Genomic DNA, 9401 nt, shown 5'->3' with positions numbered 1-9401 from the left:
ATGCATCAAGAGGAATGTCATCTTGGTTCACTAAAACACGGCTTACTTTCACCACCTTTTGGAGAGTTTAAGAACTACAAGTAAAGCGTGAATTGCAAGCTTGTGAGTTTTATTTCATAGGGTCCAGCAGAAAATTTGAAGAAAACCTTCCGTGGTTTAAAGATTTTGTTCCATGGTCTGAAGAATAAAATAAATAATTCAATGGATTTTTATGAATAAATCTGACAATCAGGCTGGCTGTATGATGTTAAACAGAAAGGCTTCAGGGTGCTTACTGAATATATCCAGTTGAAAAAGGATGAAACTCTGGTGAAGACAGTTGGTTTAGACACTTGGTTGCACATGCCGGATGGTCCATAACTGACAACACCGTGGACCACCCAGGCTCCATCGGTGAAGCAGCTCAGGGGACCTCCAGAGTCACCCTGAGAGAGGCAGCAATGAGAGCAGAGCATGCAGTGACAAAGAGGTCAAAACCTCTCAGCATTAAAGTACATGATGCTTTAGATTATACAGCATTAGACGTTTTTTTTCCATTTGCCTGCTGCAACTTTTTTGGAAATGTCCTTTTTTTCTGTTTTCTGTACCTGGCAGCCTGATATGACTCCGTCCCCTCCAGCACACACCATGGTTTTCAGAGCAATGTTGCCCCACCACTCAGGCTGAGAGCACACCGAATGTTCCACCACATTGATGGGAGCCACCTGCAGTTTGTCGGGGGAGCTTCCTATGTCTGATTTGGTGAAGACAGAATACAGAAATATCGTCACCGAGAGTCTTTTTAAGATGTACACATGGTCCTATGCGCGTACTCACGGTCCATAGATCCCCAGCCTGTGATGTAGCAAGTGAAGCCATGAGGCAGCGTCTGCTCAGGATACGGAAGGTTGGCGATTTCTACGTAGCCGTTGTAGTACACAGGATTGGCCAGTTTCAAGAGAGCAATATCATTCCTGAGACAAATATCAAAACATTTTTGTATCATTTAGAAGCAGTTTATCAATAGCCTCAAGCATGACAACTGACTCAGAGTTTAAATGAAAGTAAGGATATTCTACTTGTGAAACTAGTGATGCAGGAATAACTCCAGAGATCAGTGTGACTAGAAACTGATTTAAAATGCATGTTTTATTGAGAGTTAAACTGAAATGCTGCATCTTTACCCATGGGCAAGATAATTGTCCCAGTCAGGATGGACAATAATTGTGTCCACACGGATGAACTGCTCACTGCCGTCATATTCAAACAGGTTATACTCACCCACCACCACACGGTAATTATTAGGATCCATGCTGAGAGGGACAGAAGTGGGGGGAAAAGCAACATTTAATAGGGATTACATACACTCATTTATCCAACTCTGCTCATACTAGAGTAGATTTCTAAGGTGTTACACGTGACGGCCTGAACCTGAGGATACAGTGAGCTGCCGTCATGATGTGGAAACTATCGACGATGGTTCCTCCACAGATGTGGTAGAAGTTACCGTCATTGAACGAATCAAACTGGAGAGACGCCTGAGATAAAACAGAGGAGGAGATCGGGCAGTCACAACATCTTATTTTCACTGCACGATTATCATGGCCAAAAGCAGTCACTGTAACCCTGTAGTTGAAATATCAATGGCAAACTTGATCAGATACATTGATATCAGAGTAATGCATCTTCCTTTTTTTGTTTCTCCAATTTTTGTCTCCTTTTTTGGCAATAGAATTACACTCAAATTTTAAGTGAAGGAAAGAGAAGGGAAGCTTGCATAAAGATGTTGATTTGTTCATGTTTACCGCACTGATATTTCTGCCACCCCTGTACAGAAAATATTCAATGATGCACAGCTTTCTGCTTTACCTGCCATCTCCAGGTGTTGGGTTTAGCATCACTGCCACCTACGACCCTCTCATTGTGCACATTATGGTTGAAGGGTTGTTCAGCACAAATGAGCCCTTTTGCGCATACATGGATGTACACAGAAGACACAGAGGTTAAATGGACGTTACCAAAAAAATCACAAATGCCAAAAGCAAGGTATGTTGTCCTTTATGTTGATATATGTCATCACAAGCTTACCAATGCAGGACATAAGAAGCACGAGACGAATCATGTTGGATGACTGATGACTAGGTGTAGTTTGTTTTAAACTATTTATATCAGTTTCACACCAAAAGACCTTCAAAAAGGCCCTCAGCATTACGTCGATGTGAGGTCACCTGACCTGTCAAAATCAGCTGTAAATGTTTGTCATTCCTCACAGAAACAACACAATATCTTGTTGACCTGGTGGAAGTGGAACAAAGTAGAGAGGCATGATGTTTGTGTAGATGTCAGCCCCAAAACGATGTGCTCAAAATCACGTCATATTTGACATATTTGTATCTTTATGCGCTGGTTGATCTTTGTAAAACCAAGAGAACTTAAGGCTTATCATCCTGTATTATCATGGTGGGGGAAAGAACAGGTGTACTCACAGTGAAACAAAGTCAACTGAGCCATCTGTGTAACGTGTGAGTCACACAGAAAAGTTCCAGCAGATAACAAATCAATCCACCAAGTCAGCAGTCAATGTGAAAAAAACAATGTTCCACAGTTGTGACATTATCAAACAACAAAGTATGAGCCGCAGATGTAAGCTTATTTCAGTAGCATGACACAGATGTGCAACTGATACAACTTATTCCCTCATTTTGGGTTAGGGTTACTTCCAGTTTTTTTATACTTCATTCCTCTGCTCCTCCAGATTCAAAGCAACATAGTATTTTATGACTCAAGACTCAAGACCATATTTCATGTGAAATACCAAAGTTTCACTCTCTCTGCTGTTCAATTACGAAAATTTGCTGACTTTACTCTGAACGGGTTTTCGTTTTTGATTTGACAAAACAAGCATCGTGATCATGTCACCTCAACCGCTGAGACCATTCTTCTAATGTCTAAAAACCAAACGACCAGGTGGTTGAGAAATGAGTCATCTTGTCAATTCATGGTGAAAAATTTTCATTATTTTCCATTTTCATATGAAGAGTTTACTTTTTATCACGTTAAGTACAGTTTCACATTGCGTACCTCTACTTTAACCGACCTTGAATGTCCCACTCGCCCCTGTTTGACAGAGCGTTTTTCTCCCCACACTGACTATACTCTGTTTTATCTGTTTTACTCTGAGCCATCTTTTACACTTGCTTCAGGTATGTAATGCTTAAAGTGAGTGTGTGTTTAGCCGCTGCTCTCCCCAGGTTTGATGCTTTTACCGTAAGGTAATGTCTCGAAAGAAAGGAAGAACATCAATTATGAATAGGCTATTGCCTCAAAGAATTTTCAGAAATACACAGAAAAATACATTTTTGTATTGCCTTTTTTAGTAGAAAATGTTAAATTATTCAATGCACGATTTATACTTGTAAGGAGTGTTCTTATATTTGTTTTTTTCTTCCTTTCTGAATCAGATGATAGATCATAATGCCTGTAGTGTTGTCTGTTACTAAGCAACCGCGGTGAACACCCGGTCAGGACGGCTAATCGAATGTAGCTTTAATGCTCTGCTAATACACTGTGGAGAGGGGAAAAAGCGACAAAACGAGCTCGATTTTTCTGTTATCTTTATTTATTAGCTTTGTCTGGCTCTTTTACTCTGGCTGTTAACCTACCCCTGCCGCAAATGTTAGCTACTTCGGAGTCCTTTGCATGTGATGACTGCCAACATAGCTCTACCTCAGTGACATTTAGTCCGAACTGTAACCGTTGAAGGCAATGGGGCTGCCGCAAAGCTCGTTTCTGTCGGACGGGGGAAGTAACAGTGGATATCACATCCACGGGGTACGTTGTGACGTCTAGTACAAGGTTATACAGGTTGTTTGAATGGGAACGTACCCATTTAAGGTCGTCGACTTGCTAATTTGTGCAACAGTAATCTGTGGACAGCTGGACATGTTACTTTCTACATGTGGTTGTAGTAAAACCGTGGTCAGCTCGTGGTATCCGCCCATGATGAGGTGGCATTTGGCACACACCCAAGACATTTAGCTTTTCTCAATGGTGGAAATGTTTAGCACGCACTGTAAAAACTTATACTCGGGATAAATGCTAAAGTTACAGAAAAACGTATCACTTTGTGAGTAACCTGAGACGTGCCATGTTTCACATAAGCAGGAGCTCCAAATTCACACACTGCGCAGTGCCTGAAGTGGACGCACGGGGGCGACAACGTGCCAAGAGACCGACCCAACCTCTAAACGTGTTGTTTCAAATTTCAGGTTCAGGAGGACTCACCTGCTCTGAGGGCTGGGCTGGAGCCCTTCTTTGACTTCATTCTCTCCATAGGAAACAACAGACTTGTGAGTGAACTTATCTGTGTGCTAAAATAAGAACAAATCAGGTTTTCCTGTGCAATACATGGTCAAACTTGTCATTTAATTTCTTTCATTTGGCTCTGAATGTGAATTGAGTTGGGGATTTAAAGGATAAGTTTAAGGAATATGTATTAGAAAAAAAGGGGCATCGAAGTAGCTATTTAATGAATGAACAGTGATCAGTTCAATCTTTCATAAATATTTGATGTGGAAGTGCTTTGTAATGACACAATGAATTTCACAGTGTTAAAGATATGTGTAAAGTTGTTAAAGACCTTATAAAGCAGGAATCAGCCTTTGTAAATGCCATTTGTTTACACTCTTTTTTGTCATTTTGCTATATCATTGTTGTGATTGTTTGGCATGTGGGACACCAAAGGCAAATGCCAGGATTCATATTACTATTTGATTTGAATAGAGGCCTTACCTTTAAGCAGCTGCCGCGTCTTTGTTAGGCCTCACTGCTGCCAACTTATTTTAAGAGTTTGTCTTTTTCCATATTAAAATGTTACATATTACAGTAGGAAATGTGGCCCTACAGTCTGCTGCAGAAATGCCGTTTTGTTTTCTCACTAAAGCCGCCTTCGCACCGTCATGTCTGAATTGGCTCACATTCCTCTGTTTCCCCAGAATAAAGAAAGCGACCTGCTGAAAGACCTCCTGAAGGCCAACGTGGAGAAAGCTGTCAAACTCGAAGTGTACAGCTCAAAAACCCAGCGTGTGCGGGAGCTTGAGGTGACGCCCAGTAACATGTGGGGTGGCCAGGGTTTGCTGGGCGCCAGCGTCCGCTTCTGCAGCTTCGAGGGAGCCAATGAGAATGTGTGGCATGTGCTGGTGAGTAAAGCCTATTCTTCCTCCTCAGGCTGCATCTGGTAACATCTGGCTGTCATGTAAAATACATTACTGGCAGATTTGAGGTGGTGGTCTGTGCATTCTCCCTTTGTTTTGTTTTGTGTTGTATTAGTGCAACAGCTGCTAAACAAATCTGTTATTTCCTTGTGCAAAAGTATAAATGAAGCCCTAATTTAGTTTGATTTCCTCATTGGTCTTGATTTAAAAACACCACTTCCCCTTTTTTAGGATGTGGAGGCGAACTCTCCCGCAGCTCTAGCCGGCCTCATTGCTCACAGTGACTTTATTGTCGGAGCTGACCAGGTGTTACAAGACGTAAGATTTCTTGTCTTCTACTTTTATTTGAATACAGAAATGGCTTATTTGTACCTTAAGTGACCAAAAAACTCTGCAAACTGATATTTATGATCTCTTCTGGTCCAACACCTGCAGTCAGAAGATTTCTTTTCCTTGATTGAGGCCAATGAGGGGAAACCTTTGAAGCTGTTAGTTTATAACACGCAGACTGACCAGTGCAGGGAGGTGTTGGTGACTCCCAATGGAGCATGGGGAGGAGAGGGAAGGTTCGTATGTATTTTGCCTTCAAATCGAAGTATTTATGGTTGAGCCCAAAATTACCAAAAGCAGGGGATCCATTCCAAACTTGGATCTTTTGTGAATTCTTTTTTGACCAGTAGGAGTCTTCTGGCTGGAAATTGTATAAACAAAAAAATAAATGTTAATGTTCAATGTTAATAATTCCTTTGTAGGGCTGCATCAGATTAGGAAAATATGCAATATCATTGTTGAATATTGCAATCAGGTAGCCCAATTTTCGATATATTGTGTAGCCTCATTTATATTTCTATATGTATGTAAATACTGTATATTTTGGAGTATTTTTAATGAAAATGCTACAACCACAAACTAATTAAAATACCTTATTTTACCTAGGGAGACAATATTTTCTAGCCTTCAAATCAGCTACGGTTTTCTAGCGTTTTCTAGCCCATAACCAGTCAGTTGCAACTCGGGGCTAAAACCGAGAGGTCATCGAGGGCTTCCGGTTGAACACTGTCCCCTAACAAGTTAGAGAATGACTCCATCAAAATCCACATCCAGCCACAGCAGCATGGAGCGTGATCAAGAGGCACAAAGAGTTCTTCATTGTATAAAAGTCTGTCATAACTTAGCAGGAAGCCAAAAATGACGCATGCTCTGAGGGCGAATGCTGGAGCCAGAGGTCAAGGAAAAGCCAAGGATCATCTTCTTGATGAATCTGTGCCGTTCTGTTGCACCAGCATGGTCTCCATGGATGACAACCAAGGATGGCTCGCCTCCCAAAGGCAGACGCTCCTCGCATTTTCAGAAGATAAACGGAAGCTTTTTTTCTCTTTAAATCACTTTCTTTCTCATGGACATTGTGGCTTTCATTTGGTGAAAGAAATTAGAAGCTTTCCCCACAGCGGAGCATGATGGTTGAAAGTTTGTTTTTTCTTTCTCCCCCCTTGCCTCTGGGCCAGGCAACCTCGTCAAAATATCAGTGTAGTGGAAAGGGAACTATTCTTTCATTGTGTGGAGGAAAATATGAGGTTTGCATGGCACTTTCTGAAAAGACAACAATCCAAAATGTAAAACCAAAATAGTCTAGAGTTGGGTTCGCGTCAGTATCCTCAGCAGGTTCCACACCCAAATCCCACCCAGAATTTGAGGGGGAAACTAAAGCCTTTCTGGCCTAAAAGACCTGGAGGTTGTCACAAGAAGCAGCTTGTTGTTAACATTGTTTGTCCCCAGTTTATATCATTTTCAGTCAGAAGAATCTGTTTTTAAAATTAGATTTCCTTAAATTTCCTGAATAATCTGGACTCTTGGCTATGTTAGAAACACTTTGCAATTGGTCACTCTGTCACCAGTGCATGTGTGGATATAGGAAACAGCTGCATTACTCTCACCTTTTTCCGTGCTGCGTCTTAGCTTAGGCTGTGGCATCGGCTATGGCTACTTGCATAGGATTCCAACTCGTCCGGCCCAGCTTAACGCCCAGAATGAAAGTGTTCTTCAACCAGAGGTCACTGACAGCGGTGAAGAGGTAGCTTCAGTTGACCGCACCGAGGTACAGGTTATCACATATTTCTTTTGTCTTATTTATGGCCTTTTGCTTGATACAGACTTTAAAATCTTTTGTCCCTTCAGGTGCCTTCTGTGGCTGAATTTAGTCAATCTAGTGAATCAGGTTTGAATCAAATCGGAGGAGTTGGGCAGAATCTGAGCATAATGTCACCTGCACAGCAGGCTGCTGACCTGGGTAACCAGATCTAATCTAATGACATATTGATCTTATTCACATTTTGTGTGTTGTCACCCAGAATAATCACCATTTGTGTCGTGCTGTTTTCAGATGTGTCCGCCCCCCCTGAAGCTGTGGCTTCAGATTTGTCAGACGTTGTTTCCACCAACGACGAGGGCCACAGCTCCACGTTTGCTAATTACGGGCATGACACGGGTGATCAATGTAGCTTGGGTAGGCGCTTCGCTCATGATTTAATTGTGCATGCGAATAGAGCAATTACGTGTTTATGATGCCATCTTGCTTGAAAAGAATAATGAGCACACTTAAATACTGCTATTGTTGAGACGTTTGCAGTTCTGGGTTCATTAAATCTCTCAATTACTGGGTTGTTCTCCATCCCTGAAGAATGGGACTGCTCCACACAAGTATAGAAAACATGTCTTTTTGCAAGGAGGAGCAACACAGCAAGAAGAATACTGTGTCAGGATTTCTTACACATGTCGTGCACATCGGTCTCTCCCATCACCACTCTTCTCTGTCTCTGTTGTTCCTTTTAAAGACAAGTCATCCTTAGACCAAAGACCATCCCTTCCAGAAAGGGAGGAAGAACCAGACATCCAGCCAACTGATCGGGGGTGTGGTTTAGATCTGACAAGCGGCACGTCTCCCACCAGAGAGGCTGCAGACCACTCTGGTGACCTCATAGTCACCACAGAGAGGCGGGAGCCTGATTCCGAGCCCTCAATATCCGGTCAGATTTCAGCGCAGGATCTCGCTGCGTCAGACACTTAATTTGACTGCAACAGCAAGGAAGAAGTGGCTCTGAAGCTGACTTGCTTAAAAGAAGGTTAAGAGCACATCAAGATGCAGAAAAAGCTTTTATTATGATTCTAAGTTGTATCACTGGAACTATTTTTTAAGATTTTTATTTATATACAGGCGCCCTTGCTGCATGCTTAATTGCACATTTAAGAACAGTGTTATATTCACTGGGAGGACTAGAAATGTAGATGGTCATGTGACTCAAATGTACTACAGAGTTTAGGCATTCTTAGTGTGTTTCAGCATCAGAGAGGGTGACGCCTTAGTTGAGTTGATTTGCTACTGAAAATCTGCTAAGTTTGCACAAAAAGGCCAAATGTGAAAATATGCAGCTCTGTTACTCTGTCTGTAATCAAGGCTTGAAGTTTTAACTTGTCGATGTTTGAATTTGGGGTTGTTGTTTTATGTTCTTGGGGGGAGGCACATGTATGCAAAAATGTTTTTTAAATCTCAGGCATTTACCATTTAGGCCTTTCCGACTTTAAGTCTTGTTTAAAATGTCCTCCTCACTTATAAGTGTGTTTGATTTTTGATCAGTGTAAATGGGGTTCCCCCCCCCATTTCTTTTGTTTATATGGGTTTTAATTTAAATTATGTTTCTGGTTTACATGTAAGGAAAAACATTTATATAAAAGAAATAGCTCAAGATAAACCTCCGGCTGTCCTGCTGTCTTTAATCTCAGTGCAAAGTCATGCTACTTTGTGCACATGATCGTCACAGTTTGCACATTTATGTTTTGTACCAAGCCTTGACAGCCTTTTCCAGATGAGATCCTACTTCCAGACAGCAGGTGTCAGCATACACCTCGTTCTTCATCTCAGCTGAGTTTTTCCTCCTCTGCAGCTTTAAAAATCAAGACAGAGTAGCGCTCACAGTCTCAGCAATGAATGGAGCATTCAAGTATTTCTGGGGCTTGTTCATTTGAGAATCACATTTCCTTTATGCACACGATAGGATTTGTTTGTTAGACTGGACAGAAAAGAAGCGAGCTCGGATTACAGATGGAAATCTGACAGAGGGGATGCCTCTCTGAGACAGAGACGTCATTTATCATGTGTGCAATATTTGTATCTTCCAGTACAATCAGTGTTAGCCCTGTGAGCACCCAGCCTGG

General features: G+C 41.7%; 2 protein-coding genes across 2 annotated transcripts; one reads left to right on the top strand and one right to left on the bottom strand.

Moving 5' to 3' along the window:
- Positions 1-88: 88 nt before the first annotated feature.
- LOC140285031 (chymotrypsin-like elastase family member 2A) lies at positions 89-2116 on the bottom strand. The gene is made up of 8 exons (XM_072379088.1): positions 2068-2116; positions 1849-1943; positions 1411-1517; positions 1164-1292; positions 817-953; positions 588-733; positions 276-425; positions 89-177 (listed from the first exon to the last, which is right to left on the bottom strand). Exons 1-8 carry the CDS (start codon positions 2099-2101, stop codon positions 157-159), a joined length of 819 nt encoding a protein of 272 aa, XP_072235189.1. The 5' UTR covers positions 2102-2116; the 3' UTR covers positions 89-156.
- A 1520-nt stretch (positions 2117-3636) lies between these two features.
- On the top strand, positions 3637-8938 carry LOC140284854 (Golgi reassembly-stacking protein 1-like). The gene is made up of 9 exons (XM_072378858.1): positions 3637-3810; positions 4248-4328; positions 4974-5177; positions 5424-5510; positions 5628-5758; positions 7149-7287; positions 7368-7479; positions 7573-7695; positions 8024-8938. Exons 1-9 carry the CDS (start codon positions 3745-3747, stop codon positions 8254-8256), a joined length of 1176 nt encoding a protein of 391 aa, XP_072234959.1. The 5' UTR covers positions 3637-3744; the 3' UTR covers positions 8257-8938.
- Positions 8939-9401: the final 463 nt, after the last annotated feature.

Source organism: Leuresthes tenuis, unplaced genomic scaffold (genome assembly GCF_036924035.1).
Source record: "Leuresthes tenuis unplaced genomic scaffold, fLeuTen1.0.hap1 SCAF_24, whole genome shotgun sequence".
NCBI classification, from domain to species: Eukaryota; Metazoa; Chordata; class Actinopteri; order Atheriniformes; family Atherinopsidae; genus Leuresthes; species Leuresthes tenuis.
Note: the sequence above shows the minus strand (reverse complement) of the source record. Positions and strands in the feature narration are given on the sequence as shown.

Coding starts and splice junctions, on each gene's coding strand:
- LOC140285031 (XM_072379088.1), bottom strand. CDS start 2,101: ATGATTCGTCTCGTGCTTCTTATGTCCTGCATTG. Junction 954..1,163: donor GACAATTATCTTGCCCATGG/GTAAAGATGCAG, acceptor TATTTGTCTCAG/GAATGATATTGCTCTCTTGA. Junction 178..275: donor TTTTCAACTGGATATATTCA/GTAAGCACCCTG, acceptor TTTATTCTTCAG/ACCATGGAACAAAATCTTTA.
- LOC140284854 (XM_072378858.1), top strand. CDS start 3,745: ATGGGGCTGCCGCAAAGCTCGTTTCTGTCGGACGGGGGAAGTAACAGT. Junction 3,811..4,247: donor GTGGATATCACATCCACGGG/GTACGTTGTGAC, acceptor TTCAAATTTCAG/GTTCAGGAGGACTCACCTGC. Junction 7,480..7,572: donor ACAGCAGGCTGCTGACCTGG/GTAACCAGATCT, acceptor TGCTGTTTTCAG/ATGTGTCCGCCCCCCCTGAA.